Source organism: Cyrtonyx montezumae, unplaced genomic scaffold (assembly GCF_038088225.1).
Source record: "Cyrtonyx montezumae isolate F1298 unplaced genomic scaffold, pur_monq_1.0 scaffold_13, whole genome shotgun sequence".
NCBI lineage: Eukaryota > Metazoa > Chordata > Aves > Galliformes > Odontophoridae > Cyrtonyx > Cyrtonyx montezumae.
In genome coordinates, this window is record NW_027071859.1 from 1,581,987 (window position 1) to 1,600,498 (window position 18,512).

General features: G+C 40.7%; 2 protein-coding genes across 7 annotated transcripts in view; one reads left to right on the forward strand and one right to left on the reverse strand.

Annotated features, from left to right (window-relative positions):
• Positions 1 to 18,512, reverse strand: part of RUNX2 (RUNX family transcription factor 2) — a 199,130-nt gene that overhangs the window by 162,613 nt on the left and 18,005 nt on the right. The gene's annotated exons all lie outside the window — the stretch shown is intronic.
• The window catches only part of SUPT3H (SPT3 homolog, SAGA and STAGA complex component), a 256,585-nt gene that overhangs the window by 3,728 nt on the left and 234,345 nt on the right, over positions 1 to 18,512 (forward strand). For 2 of the 4 annotated variants that reach the window (XM_065730439.1, XM_065730438.1), the window contains exon 2: positions 6,483 to 6,586. In XM_065730439.1, the coding sequence (XP_065586511.1) occupies positions 6,483 to 6,586 (104 nt within the window). Of the gene's footprint in view, positions 1 to 1,381; positions 1,398 to 6,482; positions 6,587 to 16,347; positions 16,420 to 18,512 lie in introns of those variants that run through there. The other 2 variants (XM_065730440.1, XM_065730442.1) reach the window with 2 other exon arrangements.

Here is an 18,512-nt window from a genome sequence, read left to right on the forward strand (position 1 = left end):
TATGCTCTATTATATAGTATTATACTGTTGTACATGCTATATGTATGTCTGAATCACTGTTATGCAGGCATACATGCTTCTTGTTTAATTTCTAAGTCAGAGCGAATGACTGCGTGGTAATATTTCTGTTATTCACTTTCAAGTAGGACCATCATAAGCATCTAGTGTATCAGGTAATAAGGGAAGCAGCAATTGCAGATGAAATGTGTTCTCCCTAGTGTGAATAGCACATACATTCTGTTTGGTGACATTTATATTAATCTAAAAAATAAAAAAATGGAGGACAGCTTATGTTACACCCCTAGCAGCGTGCAGTGTTTCTGTGTTCTGGCCTGGTGCACCTGCATCACTGCCTGCCCAGGATGCCCTGTGTTCTGGATTTGATTGGGCTGCGTGTGTCCCTTTGCTTTATCTGTTGGCTTTTAAGGAGTTTGGAAGTTGGTCAGCTTCTTTGTTTTTGTGTGTTACACAGCAGGTTGGTCATGACTTGCTGAACGTGGACAGACGAGGAGCTGAGAAAGGAATTAATTCCATGTTTTCAATAGTTTGCTTTGCTTGTGAAGTCTAGGACATCTGTGCACTGTGCTCATCATGGACCTTTCACTCCAGAACGTTTCTGGGTCCAGCCTACTCGAGCTCAGGAGAACTGAAGAATGTTAATGTTTTCCTTTGTTCAGTTATTCCATGCTACTGGTGATCAGTGCTGCAGTGTTATGTACAATGTACATGCTTGTCTTTCTTTTAAATTTTGCTCTTAGCAAGCCAGCTTTGCTTGTGTTCAGCAAAACTTCCAATTGCATTCTTTCTTTTTAAAGAAGTGCACTAACTAAAATCTCATCTCCTGTAGTTAATTTGGATCGTACATCTCCAGTCCTAGACGAGTGTATCTTATAATCCTCTGTGCTGGTGAGCCTGTGCCTGCAGTAAAATACTTGGTGGTAACATGCTAGTTAACCTAATTACTTTGAAGTAAAGGGTGTGAAAATGAAGCCATTAGTTTTAATTTGATGTTAACTATTCACAGAATCACAGAATTGTAGGGGTTGGAAGGGAACTCTAGAGATCATGGAGTCCACACCCTTGCAAAGCAGCTCCCAGCCCAGGTTGCACAGGTAGGCATCCAGGTGGGTCCTGAATGTCTCCAGGGAAGGAGATCCACCACCTCTCTCTGGGCAGCCTGTTCCAGTGCTCACTTGGCACGTTGTGCATATAGTTGCTTTCACATAGCTATTAGTCATCTTGGCATTTAGTTCCTGTTTTGTTTCTTGCTTCTAGAGATAAAAATATCAGTCTTTGCATTTTTGCACAATTTCAGGTTATGTGCAAAGTATAAAGAACAAGAAAAGAGAACTGTTGCAATACCCACACTGGATGTCTATTTGATGAATTAAGACACTGTAAGTTCTACAGTAATGCATTTAATGTAATAATTTGTTCCATATCACTGTTTTTTCACTAGTTCTGTGCTTCACACCATAACGGAGACATGAGAACGTTTACAAGTATAGATTAGCTAGTACGTGACTTGATTTTGCAAACACTTTTGAGATGCTAAAAATAAATGCAGCCACTGATTTTGATCAATTGTATTCAAAGCTCTGGTAGGCCTTTCAGATTCAGATTTCCCTCCTCAGTTTAAAACAGTTTTGTTTTAAGCTGTCCCAGCTGACATGCTCAGTTGTCTTTTAGCAGAATGAAACACTATCTACATGGGTGGATGGTGACAGGACAAGGGGGAATGGTTTTGAACTAAGACAGGGGAGATTTAGGTTAGATATTAGGTGGAAGTGTTTCACTCAGAGGGCAGTGATGCACTGGAACAGGCTGCACAGAGAGGCTGTGGATGCCCCATCCCTGGAGGCACTCAGAGCAAGGCTGGATGTGGCTCTGGGCAGCCTGCTCTGGTGGTTGGTGATGCTGCCCATGGCAGGGGGTTGGAACCAGATGATCTTTGAGGTCCTTTTCAACCCAGGCCGTTCTGTGATTCTATGAAAACTGCAGGAATATAAATGCTCTTCATGATTTGGTTGAGTTATGGAGTATATGTATTGATGAGATGCTGAGAGTGGATGTGCCCTTCCCTTAGTTCCTCACGTGACAATTTGCCTGTAGTCATTGATGGAAGTACCTGAGCAGTCTTTGAAAATAGAAGATGAAAGCACTTACAGTGTTGGTTTTACTAAAAAAAAAAAAAATATATATATATATTTTTTAAGACTGCTTCTGTTTGCCTCAAATGCAAGTAAGAAATAAGTAGCTTGGAGATGTAATAATCAACGGATATGGGCAGCATGTGCAGCCTGTGCATTACATTCAAATTTCAGGAGCACTGGACCTAAATTCTTTCCTTCAATTCTTCAACTTCAGTTCTTAGACACCTCTCAACTGGATCTTGAATAAATACGTCATATATGGGTTATACATCTGGCTTATTGTTCTGTAACTGTGAGCTTGTATTGCTTGGTGACTTCAGAATAGATGTGGCTAAAAGAGATGGCACTGAAGTGAAAGTCTGCTCATCTATTTTAGCTCAGTGAGAGAGGTGTGCCTACGTTTGTCAAGAAACAATTTACAGTTCATTTCCCTCAGCCAAATACTCTTTTCTTCTGCTGTTTTGTATGGAAGAAATACTGTTTTCTATTGTGACTGTTTTATATAAAAGATACTGAAGTTATAGTAGATGTTCTTAAATCTCTGTATTAAGAGTTATATTTATTATATACATACGATTGCAAGATTCTCTTTATGGGAAAGGAATTTGTGAAAGCTGGGTGTATCTGGATAGGACCTCATAATTGCTACTTCCAGACAGCACTCATCAGAAGCTATCTTCTGTTTGCTGGAGTTCACGATTAAAATATGGCATGTTGAAATAATCTGTGACCTAATCTCAACATCTGAATTCATTTTATAGAATATGGCAAACAGCTGCATTTTGGTTTGGAGCTAAAACAAATACAGTATATTGACCCATTGAAGATTACAGTAGGCTTTTCAGTTCCATGTTAGCTCTACTTATTGAAGAAAATTGATTTGGGAGTGCTTCTGCTTTTGAATTATTATTATTTTTTTAACGTCCGGAAGAAAGGAAGTAGAACATACGGATGATGGGACTTTGATGTGTAAAGAAGTTAATTATCTAAACCATCAAACAAAACGTGGGCTGTGGAAGTAATTATTGTGAAGGGTCTGACAAAGCCTGACAAGCTGTTGGTTTTTTATGTCAAGAAAATGCTGTACACCTGCTTGATTTGAAAGTTAAATCGTTTGGTTGCAGCGGGAAGAGCAGAGTTTTTGGTGAAGCAGTAGCTGAGAAGCTTTCAGCTCCCAAATCGACGCTTGCACAGATGTACAGACCTGAGGGTTTTGAATGAGGCTGTTCTCATTCATTTGGAGAACAGGAAAAAGAACTTCATCTAAAATAGGACAGTCACAATTCACAGATGTTCTACTGACCCAGCAACAGCAGAATTGTACCATGATTTAGGAGGTAAGAATGCCTCCTAAATGACCAGAAGATAGCCTGTGTAGTTAACAGAATGAGCAATTCCTGATACTATTGTAGTCAGAATGGTATTCTACAGGTTGTATAGCTAGAAAAATTCTTGCAGTGGAAAGGGATAATCAAAAAGAAATGAAATGCTCACTTATGTCCCAGGTTTGCAGTGAAAAACTCCAAAGGAGCAGTCTCCAACAAGAGACCCCTCCCCAGTGGTGGTCAGCCCTTCAGTGGGGTCTGGGAGAGGTGCACTCATTCTCCACCCCTTCTGCTCACACAGTGCACTGCCTCCACCTGTGCTCCCATGGCTGACTCAGTGCTCCCCTCAGCTGATCCAGCAGTGGTTCAGACCATGAGCCAACAGTTCCCAGACACAGCCCATGGATGAAGCAAAGCACGTATCCTAAAGGAGCAGTGTGGTCTGCGCTCTGCTGGCGTTTCCAGACCTGAAGCCTGGATCGTGCGTGGAACCAGAGAAATCAGTGGGTGCACTAAGGATAACAGTGAACAGGAGTGCAGCTGAAATCCAGTGTAAAATGGGAGCTTTATGGAAGGCTGTCAACGCACAGCAGTTTGTTGTCTCATGTTTCTAAGTAAGACTTCCCATGTTTTTCAGTAATGCTTGAAGACAGTGTATAGCCTGATAGGATTTAGGAGCTATTGGTGCTGGGTGGAAGGCTGAACTGCTTGGTCTTGGAGGTCTTCCCCAGCCTTGGTGAGTCTATGATCATCTGTATTACCGAGGAATGCTGGTAGTGTGGTGTTGAATATAGATAGCTACTAAAATGAACATGACTCGTCTCAAATAACAAGGTGTAGAATACAGATGAATTCTGCTTCTGCTACGTGGGTATCACTGCAGCTTCCTCTTTAGCCCCTTCTGTATGAGTGTAGAGCTTTCCTAGAAACACTCTGTCAGCTTCTTTCACACGATAGATGCACTTAAGACCTTTTCCTTTTTTAAACGTCACTAATTTGATTGTTTAGTTTCTGGGACTCTTTGTTAACTGCTGGTTATGGCAGCATCCTGCCAGCGCTGAAGCCTGGTGTGTAAGTACTTGTGATTAAAATCAGACTTCAGTGGGAGTAAACATGATTACAGTTACACATGTGCACAGATGCTTGCAGGATGGGGACCTAAATTAGAATCTGCTTGAAGATACAAGTCTACTTGAAAGCAGTCATAAAAAATACGAGCGTATCTCTGAAGGGATGAGCTTCTTGCTTTGTGCTGTCCCTCCATAAGCTATTCTATCATCAGTGTTTCAGAATGCTAATTCTGTTGCTTTCTGAAAGTATCTTATGCACAGCTAGGGTTACAAGCTTTCTTCACTCAGAGCCACCTATTTGTGATCGACTGCAATGCTTTTAATGACACCTAATGTGGTTACTTTTATTTTCTAAAAATGTAACCTAAATTTAATCTTACCTTTTTCCACTTGAAATTTCAAGTTATGATCTTTTTAGAGGTCTTCCAGCAAAGCACGACAACATGTGCTTTTCATCATTAATGCTGCTGCTACTGCTAATAGTGCAAGGACTGAGTGGCACGAGTGAGCTGGTGCTAGTGGGCAGCAAACGAGGTGGAAGAGGGAACGTGGCATGCAAATGTGCTCTGTGTATCTGAGGGTTTCCATGATGGGTGCAGCTCCGTGTTTGAAAACAAAACAAAAAAAATCTTGAAGGGGAAAAATGAAACTCCTATTTTCCATAAATTAACTTTGATTTCTCAGACTTTGATCAAGTTAAGATTTTTTATGAAATTAAATCACTTCCAGGCATTTGACTTGCATTTTATTGACAAGGAAAGTGTACACCTGTTAGATTTACCTACAGAATAAGAGTAGTACTTGGTTTGATTTGGAGGCTTTTTATGTAAGACATTCATATAGCAAAGCTGTAAAACATCTTGTATAATGGCAGTGCCTGTCTAGGCTCTATCATGCTGTGCCTTTCTTTTTGAAACTGGGGGAGAGAACAGCACAGAGGTGGAATGGCTGAGAGAAGTGGGGAGAAGGAGAGACCACATCGCTCTGCAGCCCTTGTGCTATCCTCTTTCCTTGTGTCCCAAGTGATAGGGTGTGGGGCAGTGGCCTCATGTTGCACCAGGGGAGCTTTACATTGGATATCAGGAAGAAGTTCTTCCCATTGATGGTGGTTAAGCACCAGGACAGGCTGCCTGGGGAGGTGGTGCATTCTCTGCCCTTGGTGGTATTTAGGAGATGTGGGGCTTCGGGGTGTGCTTCAGAGATGGGCTCTTGAAGGTCTTTTCCAACTTAAGTGATTTTCTGATTGTAATGTGTGTTTCAAAAAGGAATTTATGATCCCAGTGCTTGTGAACTTTTATTTGTTTTTCCAATTCTGTTTCACTATTGCATTGGTCTCAGTGGAGGCAAGCAGGGATGGCTTTACCAGTGCTTGCAATACCATGGCAATGAAAGAGAATGTTCTAGGTAGCAAGACATCAGTGTGTATGAATATCATATATGCCAAGAGTAACAGTAATTTTGTTTTAATACTTTGGTTCTTTTTGGGTACTTTTAAATGAGTTCCTGAGGAGATAAGTTTTAAAAAAACAACAACAGAATACATTTCCAGTGCTTACAGTAATTACAGCAAGCATCTCCTGTAGGCTCAGATAGGCTTCTTTTTGAATGCAGGGCCTTATGCTCAAGTCTACCCTGTGTAGCTTTTCTTCTCTCTTGAATATCTAGTGTGGAATGTACGTAGCAGCCATTAGGGTGAAATTCCTTTACAGTACTACAAATTTCTCTTAGATGTTCAATTATTAAAATGCGCTTTTTCAGTTGGCTGTCTGGATGCCTTTCTTTGAGCATTGACTGGAAGGGGTTACCAAGTTCTGTATGCAGAAGTAGGCCTGAAATTTCTACAGCACATAGAGTTTTGTGAGGGATGTAGTTGTTACTGTTCTCTTCTAAAATGAGATGTCTTTGTAATTGCTGTTATTTCTTTGTTTTCTCAGATGAGCAGCACTGTGGCTAGCCCGATGTCAACAGCTGCCTCTTCAAGCAGTGGAAGAGGGATGGGAAAATCAACAAGTTTTACACCTGAGTTGCAAAGTATGATGTAAGTAACCAGCTGTACTACTGGTACCATCTGCTGTGTGTGTATTTCTTATAGCTAGCTGCTTAGTGCATGAGGTGATGGGGATGAGGGGAAAGAAGAGCAAATGTTAGTGCTAGAACTTGGTGATGTTTCTGGATTATTTCTGAACTGATGTTGCTTTTAATTTGGAGAGCGTTCAGAGATGAATACAAATCACATCTTGTATTGAACGGAGGGAAAAGTTTTGCTGACTAAATAAATGCATTATTGGTGTTACTTCAGAAGTCGTTAGAGACCTCTGTTGCTCGGTCCTTCATCAAAGCAAGCTGGTTTCTATTGTCATGTATGCTTATTTAAATAGATATTTGGTATTAGCATCTTTCAGTGCTAGTACAGCAAACGAGACTGCTGACATCAGCAAATTTTGCATGAAATTAAGACATGAAGCAATTGTGTATAACTGGGTTTTGACTGATGCAAAGTAAAGCTGTGACAAACATTACAAACATCACTTATTTGTTGTTGTATATGGAGTGGACTCTTGGGAAGCTATAGAATCAAACTTCCAAGCTGTGATGCTGTGTGATTTTATAGTTCACTTCTAAAACCTTGGGCAATCTGTGGACAGATGGGCTGTGTCGCTCTCAAAGGTTCTTGCATAATTGGAAGGATCCCTCCTGTGGAAGCCTTTGTCTTGGCTGCTAACCCCTGAATCTGGGCTGCCTGCAAAAGTTCATTTGGTAGAAAACAACATATTTGTCAAGAATGTGACCTGCCTTTTTTCCCCTTTTCATGTGTGTCCAAGACACTGTACTGTTGGGATGGGGGGCTTGAAAAATTAATGAGTTTGTCCCATGTGGATTTGTATTCTTGATTTACCCAGGCACTTGAAAGAGTTATTCAGCTTAGAGCTAAAAGATATGTTAACCTCTAAGGATGCAGATAGAAAATCAGGCAGTAGTGGCTTGTGTCTAACTTGTGCATTTTTTTTTAAATATATGATTATGAATGTTACTTATTGAGGGGGGGAAAGCATTCATGCTTGCCAATTGCTGAGTTCAGCTGCACATTAAAGGGAGTGTTGCTTTATGAAATGTTGCAAAAGTATTTCAAGGGATTTTCTCCTATGTGAAAAGTTGAAAATGAAATGAAGAAAGCTAATCCCAGAGTTCTGAAACATAAATCTGCGTTTTCAAAAGATCCTGGTGAAGTTCTAGGTCTGGAAGACTCTTCAGGATGTTTTTTAAAAGAAGATGAGATAAAGTAAGATGGGCTTAAAAAGGAATAATTTGTGGCTACTGATCTTTACTTTGGCAAGATCACTGAAAGTTCTCAGTATTTAAAAGCTTCCATTTGCTATGCTGCTTCATACTTTCAAATTCATTTTAATAAGCTGTATTGAATTAAAATGGTGAAAGCACCCAACTTCTGACCTGTAGATGGGTAACTGCATTTGAAAGATAGGGAAATTTTCTTTAGTCAAACTGTGGACTTATGTTGATGGTTTATAGATGTCACCCTTCTTTTGATCATTTTACTTTAGGTCAGTGATAGTTGAATATATATTCATTTGTGTGCATGTGGTCCTTAACATCTTACCATGTACCAGTTTAAATTTTCAGGTACTTTTATCTAACAGGCTCCACTCTCATCGTTCTCATTCCCATGATGTTAGAGCTGAGTATAAGGGTAGGAGGAATGTTAAAGCATTAATTTTTGTATACAGATTTATAAATGTGTAGGTATTCTTTTTCTGCCACTTACTTTGTCTACCTCAACTCTAGAGAAGTTATCTCAGGACTCCATAGATAACAACTTTTGTCACCGTGAAAACTATGTTTGTCTTTTTGCTGTAAGGGAAATACTTAACACCTTAGTGTTGCTGCATCCAGCTACGTGCTCTCCTTGTGTATGCTTCTTTTGTAGTTGTGAAGGAGTTTGCTCAGGAATTAAAGGTGATTCAGGCTTCATTTGAACAGCCATTTTTTGTTAGTTTTGATCAGTTATGGACACGACTACTTTCTGTGAGCAAAGTGGTACATCTCCCCCAGGCCCATGTCCCACTTCCTTTCCTGCTCTCACACAGCCTGTTCCTAGCAGACTTCTAGAGCTCCTAGTTGCTGCTTTTAGGAAAGAGCATTTTATGCAGGTGAAATTGCAGTGGAAGTAATGTAGTCTTGTTCTGTTATATGTTGTAGAGTTACCTTCACTGTCGTGTAGCTCTTCCTAGTTTGAGTGGCTATATGGGCTGTATACATGAAAGGAATTACTTTTCTCCACTGGGTTCTACAGAGTCCCATATCCAAAAGCAGATTTGTTTTTAGTTAAATGTCCTTAAGAGACTGTCAGACTGCTGTAGGTGCAGCATGGGATATGTTCAGTTGGTGCATTCTTTGTTTAATGTAGGTGAGATAACAACTCGCAGTGCATTGAGTCTTCTGAAGTAGGTGAAAACTGTATTACAAGCATAGCAGATTTCTGTCTGTATTGAGTTCCTTCTCAGATGGAAAATGTAAGTTCTCTGCATCAAGGGAGCTCTGTTATTGTTCTCACCTAAAAGAGTTATTTACACTGAATTTTTATCTTTGTGTATGTGTGTGTGGAGAAAACATCTGTAACCGTGTTTAAAAACAGAAGAACAGCTATGAAGTTTGGGGTCAGAAGAAGCCCGAGCATCTCTTTGGGTCAGTATCTGGGAAACCTGCCTCTTATTTCATTGTGCACTTCCTGATAAAGTGTTTTGAAACTACCAGCTGCCCTCCCCGCCAGCATACACACGCTCTGTCAGAACGCAGGAGTTATTGTTGGCCATATAAATGGAAGAAATAGACATTTCCTTTTACTTCGGAGCTGGTGGAGTTATACTGTGAGAGCTATACAAACAGTCCTGTGCGTTAGAGTAACAGCTCTCACAGTTTCATTAGAATAGTGGCAACTGAAGGCGTTCTTTGAATGTAACGAACACATTGAAAAATACGTTCTTGTTGTTTTGCTGGGGGAGAACAAAGAGGGAATCTTGAAGTGATAAAGTGTCAGGGATGAACCATGTGGAGGAAAAATGACATCTGTTTCTCTTGGCCAGCACCACAAAATGAAGTTACTACTCTGAAAGAACTTTCCAGGCTCTGACAGAAGCTGACATTTTTTATAAACTACATAATTTAGGAAGTTACAGATTGTCCCATTTAGGCAATTTATAACCAATCCATGCTGACATCCTAAGATCCTGGGAAATAAAAAGGCTGGAGGATTACAGTGCAGAAAAGGGTGATATCTTTCTTAAAGAAAATAGGGATTGTGGCTGCATAGTTTGTCTTTGGAAGTTGAGTAAGATCTCCTATTTCAGGCAATCTATCTGGAGTAATACAAAGAGTACCTTCAGCTTGTCCTGGCTTTCTCAACAAAAAGTATATGCAGTGAGAAGATGAATTTGTGCAAAGTAAGTCTTAATAGGGTTCTAATCACAGGATCATAAAAGGGTTCATGTTGGAAGGGACCTTTAAGGTCATCTTGCTCCAGTGATGGATGGTGTTTGGTAGTTGCTGACCACACTGAAATGTTGAGGCAGGATTTGATTCCCCAGAACATTTATGTGATATGTTAAGCTTTAAGTAATTCCATTTAAGGTGAGGGGGTTATTCACATGCAGTCTGTGTCACAAATGCTACTCCTGTTTCTTGAACCAGAACATTATGGAATTAAGTGAATCTTTTGGAGGAATTATGTTTTTACGATCGGCTCATAAAGCAGGAAACGTATGGGAGCCTTGGAATGAAATTGTAAAATACTGAGAGAAGTTGTCTTAGGATGCATAAAGCAGTTTTTCATGGTAAGCATTGTATGGGGACTGCTGAGACCACAGATTGAGCACCTGAAGGAAGTACCTGGTCAGCCCAGGGAGCACAGGTGAAGGTGATACACCTGTGTGACCGGAAGGGATGGAGCCAGGTTGCACTGCTCTTAGACCTCATTTAAGGGCTGACTGCCACTGAGAAAGGATCTCTTGTTGGAGATCCCTCCTCTAGAATTCTTTTCTGTGAGCCTGTATCCTCAGAGGTGGGTGAGTATTCATTTTTCCTTCCTTTTGTAACCTCTCCTTATTTGTGCTGGTCTCTTTGCCTTTACAAGCATGCATGCATACATTATATATATATATATATATATATCTACACAAATAAAGCAATTCTGGTTATCCATTAAGAGTATTTTAAATATTTGCTTGCATTTGAAGAAATGTTTGTGAATGTCAGGAAAAAGAAGTCTGTTTTGTAGACTGTGTGGTTTTAAGTACAGCTGGGGATAGTACTCAGCCCACTGACTGCTTCTCGTGTTAGTGTCAGGTTGTCTCAGGCTGCACAAGTGCTCATCAGCTTACAAAGCCCTGCCCTTTCACATGGGTGTATCTGGCTTTTCATTGTTAAGATGTTGCAGTTGTATGCTATTTGATCTAATAATAATTTGAAAATGTGTAAAGCTTTCTGAAGTTCTGTCTTATGCTTTCTCTGTGTTTAGATACATTACTGTGTTACTGCAGAACTTAGAGCAGGAAGGTGTTAATTTTTAAAACAGTTTTCAGTGTGTCTAGCACACTGATTATTGTGATCTGAACTTGTTTCCAAAGTTATTTTTCTTGATTCCATCTGTTTATCTTGAAATCTCTTATGCAGAGGGAGTAGAGGCTGTGCTCAGGATCAGCTTTGTATTGTTGGAATATTTTTAAGGATTGTGAGAGTGGAAATTTTACAGTGGCACATACATAATTAGAACTAACCTTCTGTAGCAGAAATGCTAAGTCATGGCTTGCACCAATGGTTGAGCACCTGGGCCAGCCCAGGGGAGCTCAGGTGCATGCAGTGCACCTGAGTGACCAGAAGGGCTGGAGCCAGGATCCACCCCTTCCCAGACCTCGTTTAAGGGTTGGTGGTGGAGGTGAGGGCATCCCTCTGGAGATCCCTGTGTACTGAGGCTTTCTAAAGGTAAGCAGGTTCCTTTCCTTTGCTTCTGCACCCATGGATGTTGCATTTGAGCAGATCCTCCCTTGCTGCAGCCTAAGACCTTGCTGCTTTCTGTCACTGTTGCACTTGCCATTGTGTTACACCTTCGTAACCCCTGTCAGTTTCTCATGCCTTACAGCTTCATCCTGCAGCTGGATCAGTGTTTGGCTTTGTGTGGTTCAGAGACTTTACGTCAGTGAAATGTTCATAGGATTAAGGTCAGAACTGATGCTAAATCTTTTATATAAATACTTGTTAGCTATACTCTGGTAACGAAGAGCATATTTTTTGTCAGTTGTATTTTCTATGCCACAACAGGCAGAGCCACTGATAGTGGTAGGGTGTATTACTCCAGCAATACAAGCTGTCTCAAAATGCTGTTCTGTTTTTTTCCTCAGATATATTCTTCTTCTCCCTCCACAATACGTACTGTGTGCTTTGTGCAGCCGTGCTTGATCTGAAAAGCAGTTATTTCTCTTGGCCGTAACTTGTTAACCTTATAAAGATTTTTTTTTTAGATTAAAAGTTGAAAATTGGGTTCTTTAGAAACAAAAATGATGGGAAATACTTTTGGTAACAGAACAGGCCTTATTTTCGCTACGCTCTTTGCTCAGAGTTGTCATTATAAATGGCTTTATGTTTAAGAGCTGGCTGTTGGGAAGGTGTGCCTCATGGTGCATTTGAAAAGGAGCTCTGTCACTGTGGGCTCTGTAGAGCTGGCCATTGGCTGCTGTGTGGCTGGGTATTGTATTCCTGGGAAGATATACCAATTTTCTGCAAGGCTGTACTCTTATCTCTTTGCTTACATTAGAAATCAGATTTACTGTGGAGCAAAACACAGGTATGTGAGAACTGGTTTGTTTTTTGTTGTTGTTTTGGCTTCAGCTTCTAACTCAGACAGTCATGCTATAGAAACGTCTTGTGGTACAGTTAGCTATGTAGGAGGCCATGGATGGGCAGCATGTTTGAAGTAAGAGCAACTTAATTCCCTTTTAAGTTTCTCTTTTTGGATGCTTATAACTGTCTGAGGTAATTCTGGTGATTAAAAAAAAAAAGTTTCAGTGTTCCATGCTAAAACATAGATTTGAAGAAGTGTTTGCATGTTTGTTTTAGCCCAGAGTTATCAGAGAGTGGAAGGACACTTGTAGTTGCCCACAGTGAAGGTGAAAGCTTTTCCCTGGCGTTGTAGATCTGTGTGATGGCTGTGGGGAAGTTGCATTGTTGTAACTAAGAAAAACTCAGAATCCTTGTAGTGACACTGTGCTATGCCATGCCCAGCAGCAGCCAGAGAGCTCGCGCTGACGTGGGGAGTGGAAGCATGATCTCTGAACTGCTAATCCTGCTGATGTGTTGGATAACTCCTGCTGGTGTGAGTGGGGTTCGAGTTTGTGCAGTGCTGAATGCCCTGGAAGGTCTCTCTGGTTTCAGTGCTACATTTTATCAATGGCAAAGAAGTGAATCTTGTTTTAATAGCAGTTCTTATGTAGGCTGAAAGACTGTTTCTCTGCCAGTTAGATAGTTCAAGGACTTCATTTCTCAGTGCTGAAGAAATGCATGCTGTATACAATATGAAAGAAATGCAAAGCAAACAGGTGTGCTTTGCCAGCTAGGTTTGTGTGTTCCTGAAATCTTTTTCATTCTTTCTAGCTGCTTGGTTTTGGCTAAATTTCTAGCAATGTAGTATCTCACTAATCTACAAAGCACAGATAGGTTTCTGTGGGCCTTTTTGGGATAATGGGCTCTGCTGCTAATAAGTCCAGTGAATTTATATAGCATGCAACACCCAATGAGTGTGTGCTTGACTTGAGTATTAATAATCCATTCTGTCTTACGGTGATGAGCTAGGATAGTACTTGAATGACCCTGTTATCACCATGAACTTATGACTTTGGTCGTGTCCCTTTTTTCATTTGAAGCTGATCAGTGAGATCATCTGACTTTGGGTAGTTCATTTGGAATGATGGTGGGAGAAAGCAGCAATGACCTGGCTTAGGGAGCATTCTGGTTAACCAGACTGTAATTTGGGATTGTGAAGAATTCCTCTATTCTGTCCCATACTTGTTTACCATATTTGAACTCTGAATTTTGCTGAGATTGCGTTGTTCAAAAATAACCAGTTTAGCGTACAGAGCTGAAGCCTTTCTTTGCAAACATGCACAGAAGACTCTTTTTGACCCTTCACTAAAGAAGCAGTGGCAACAGATGTGACTAGAACTTGTTTATCCAATAGTGTTTTTCTTTTCTCAGCTGCCTCATCAAATACACTGGGCAAGAGTGGCATGAGATGGAAAACTTTGCTCTGATTTTTCTATCCTTCGCATTGGTAGGGAGGAGTGGAGGAAGGACAGTTCTTAGAGAGGAACTACTGTGGATCTTTCTGCTGCTGAGGTGATTGGATATTTTAAAGCTTTTAAGTCAGTCTCTTGTATACGGTGCTTAGTGCAGCTGGATTTTGTTGAGGAGGCCTGATACTTTGAGCGACTGGTACTAAGAGGCAAGAGCTGGAAACAGAGCAAGCGTTAGAAAAGCTATTTGAAAACTCATTCTTAGAGGCTTATCAGCCACATTTCCATAGCCCATTTTTAAGTGCAGTTATTCTAGAGCTCTCTTTAGTGGTACTGAAGCTTCATTTCATCACTGACCAGTAGAATTCACCTGAAAAGATGAGGCTCAAACATCACATCTGGAATGTACTCACCTCCTCCCTTACTTCTCTCTCTCAGCTGAGTGCCCTGTTGCTGCTTCTGAAGGGGCAGAAGGAGGTGGGAGGCTTCAGTTAGCACATGGCACCCCTGAGCACACTTCTACCCAGAGGAAACTTGCTGCTGGGTTTCTTCACAAACTGATGAAGGAGCTTTCCCATAACTAATTTCAAAATAATATTTATACTCAGACAGCAAAATAAATACACAAAGGATGTTTTTATGGGGAAACACTCCAGGTTAATCTGGAGAGCAATTTTATCTTAAACAGAATTAACTGAGGTATAGCCCTTATCTGTGGTCCGTGTCTCATTTCTGCTCTACTGGTGCTGTACTTTTCTCTTGGAAGCTCCAATTTAATGTGGATTTTGTAGTTAATTTGTGAAACCTGCTTTTATAAATATGTGAAGGATTCCTCTAAGGGAGGTGTCAGTGCACATGTTCTTGTTTAGTTATGTGTTCTGAGCTGGGTACAATTTCTCTAGTGCATCCTATGTGTGGATATTTTGGACTGATGTGTTTTGAGGTACGTGGTTCAAAATTAGCTTCCTGAAGCTCTCTGCTTCCAATTTTTGCAAGTTGATTTCATGTGTCACCTGATGGCTAGGTGAAAGATTAATGTTGGAAGTGAAGTGTCCTACTCAAGTGAAAACCTGTGTCTTTTATGTGAGTGCTGATCAAAGTATAAGCTAGTACACTAGTCGTGTTCAGCACTTTCTACTTTTTCTCCTCAAGTGTTTTGTCACACCTGAGTTCTAGCAGACAGGATCTGAAATGGATTTTAGGTACAGTTGTGACTATAGCTGTTGAGTATGTCTGTTTGTAAACTGCTGAAGTTCTGAATGAAAGCTGCATAGGTTCATAGGTTCGTAAGGTTGGAAAGGACCTATAAGATCATCTAGTCCAACCATCCTCCTATCACTATCTCTACCCAACTACTAAATCCAATCCCTAACTTGTAGTCTCTGCATAACTTGGAGTCTCTGTTTGTTTGCTGTAGTCATGGCTGATTTGTTGGCACAGACTGCACGTGTCAGTGTGCAGCATTGTAGAACATCATTCACCTGCACAGAGCAGTAGGGACACAGATGCTGCAATTACCATCTACTTCTTTTTGGTCTTTTTTTTTTTAATTTATCCTCAGATCCTGCAGTGGCTGGGACCTATGGTAACCCAGCTAAATAGTGATAGCTGGAGTAACTTCCCCTCTTGAACAGTTCCTAGCATTTGATAAATAGCTAACACCACCATGTTTTGAAATATAAAGGCTTTAATAGACATAGTTATCATAGTCTTGGTTTCCATCTCACCACTCTTGCTTACTCTTCCATTTGACTCGATTACATGCGTAACTAAGGATTCCATATTACATGTATTAGAGTTGGAAGGGACCTTTAAAGGCCATGTAGTTCAACTCCCCTGCACTGAACAGGGGCACCACAGCTGCATCAGGTTGCCCAAGGCTTGATCCAGCCTCACCTTGAATGCAGGAAAAGGGCATCAACTAAAACACTAGGTAACCTGTTCCACTGAAAACATACTGCACCTTAAAGCTTTTTATTATTATTTTCTCTTTTGCCTGATTTGTGGAATAACTACTGAGTACTGTTCCTTTTTTTTCTTGGCTTTCAAAATAGTAAATAATAATTTAGCAGTTGTGATGTAATTGGATAGCAGAAATGTCAGTAAGACTGATGGCTAAGTGGGAGGAGGGTGGGGGAAGGACACGAACCAGAATAGCCTAACAGTATGTGCTAGATTAGTTCTATGAAATTGTATTGGCAATTTCTTAATATGTTAACAATGATGTGCTTTCTTAGCTTTAAAGTTATCTGTTGCCCAAAATGGGTACTTTGTGCTTAATCCATTTTTTTTCTTCTTACAGAGAGTGCTGAGCAAATGGTTTATTTACTTCTCCTGCTTTGGTGGTGGTGATTTTTTGTTTTGCTGGGGTTTTTTGAGCAGAAAGCTGTAAGCACTTTATGCTGCTAAAAAGCAGCAGCTTCTGACCTAATGTACCCTGCTCTGAATGATAATGTTTCTTTGTTACTTATTTTTAGCTCAGATTGTTTTTCTCCCCTTTCCCCTAACATGATTTGTACAACCTTTAGAAAATTGAGTAGTTGTGGTTTTGAATCATCCTCCATTTCTAGACTCAGTGAGTATTTCTGAAGAAGCACTGGCTTGCTTATGTGTGGGTCTTTCTTGCTTAAAAAGGCAACAGCTGTGACACAGTCTTACCCTTGAAAAATGTAATGCTATAGAATCTTAGTAGGCTACACTGTGACCCTGAAAGGACAGCATGTTTAATACTCATTTCATTTTCAACCAGTGCTAGCACATGCCTTATTATTCTCCTTTAACTATGATTCAGAGTCATTTGGATAACATATCTTGAAGGAGTGTGTTTTGGTCCTGAAATAAAGCGTGACTATCCACGTTGAAATTATAGTCACAGAATCATATAGAGTCACGTAATCATACTTCACAATGAATATTTGTCTCCTCGTTTGTGTGTCAGGCCTTCAGTGTGAGCCTGGGTACTTCTGTTTGTGCTTCTGGTGCAGTACAGCAGGATAGCACAGACATCTGGTGTGTGCACACTGATACCAAACTGTCATAGGAATGAGCTTGAATTCAACAAGTATAAATTAATCTGACGTTTTACAATAGTTGAGAATGCAAATAATGAATTTCATGGTAAACTATTTTTGTTTGTTATTGAACAAGTTAGGACGCTCACATTAGGAAAGGTTTCTGTTGTACTAATGACATGAGGTTGCTTTCCCCTTGACCAACCTTATACTACTTAGATTTGTTCAAAGGAAATTGAGAACCCGAGGAGAAGGCCTATGCTCAAGGAGGGAATGTTTAGATTGGATGTCAGGGTAAGCTCTTCACAGAGGTGAGGTGCTGGCACAGACTGCACAGAGAGGCTGTGATGCTCTGTCCTTGGAGGTATTGCAGACCAGGTTGGATGGGGCTGAGGGCAACCTGATCTGGTACCAGATCTGAAGGCTGGTGGCCCTGCCTGCAGCAGGGGGTTGGAACTTCGTAATACTCAGGGTCCCTTCCAACCCAAGCCACTCTAGGATGATCCTGTGCTATTTTGTGTGGTCATATGGTTATATTTTTCCTTTTAAATGGTACACACGCATGCACGTACATGTTCATTATCAACAGGCTGGCAGTTTTTCTGCACTAGTGAGTATCACCAGAGAATGGGCCCAAACCAAGTTGTTCTGTGATCCCTAATTCTGGAGCTCACCTGATCTAACCTACCTGTGCTCATACCTTGTATCAGATTGCTGCAGAACTGGGTGAGAAAAATGTACATTAATTTTTCAGTGTGCCTTTAACTGCCCTAAGCTACAGTAGTGATGCTACAAAAGCTGTGCTTTTCTTCTAGTGCAGCTAAGCTAACGTAATAACTCCAGAAAAAAAGTGAAGTCTAGACCTTAATATTAAACAGCACCTAAATATTCTGTCATAACTTTAATTCTGTGGACAGTGCCTTTTGCTAACCCTGTGAAGAGGAGATAGATACCTTCCCATGGACTATACATCTGTGTGGCTTACTGTCTGACTCCATACCTATGAGTACTTTTTATGCTAGACTGCAAAGCCAGTGTCAATCCATGTTTTAAAACATAAACAAGTCATTCAGGGTATTTCCCTGAACAAAGAAAAAAGTTTTAAGTTACCAGAATGAACTCCCCCAAATCCCAAATGTTCTCTGATCTGTCATTGTTGAAGTTATGCACTACAGTCAGTCCTTGCTCTTCAACAGGCAGAGTATGATCAAACAGGGTTACTCTTAAACCAGACAGGTGCTTTGCATTGCCGTTGTGGAGCTGAAATTTCTTGAAATCCTTTTTTAAAGCTGTCTAACTGAACCTGGAGATTGCTAAAATATCTTTCTCTCTCTTTGGAAAGAGAGTGTACGAGAACTGTTGGCTCACGGCCTGAACCACTGCTGGATCAGCTGAGGGGAGCACTGAGTCAGCCATGGGAGCACAGGTGGAGGCAGTGCACTGTGTGAGCAGAAGGGGTGGAGAATGAGTGCACCTCTCCCAGACCCCATTGAAGGGCTGACCACCACTGGGGAGGGGTCTCTTGTTGGAGACTGCTCCTTTGGAGTTTCCTGCTGTGAGGGCTTCCCTTAATTTTCATTGTCTCTTCTCATCACGATAGTCTTGTTAACTATACTGTCTATAAAATATCTCATCTGCAATACTATTTAGCATTGTT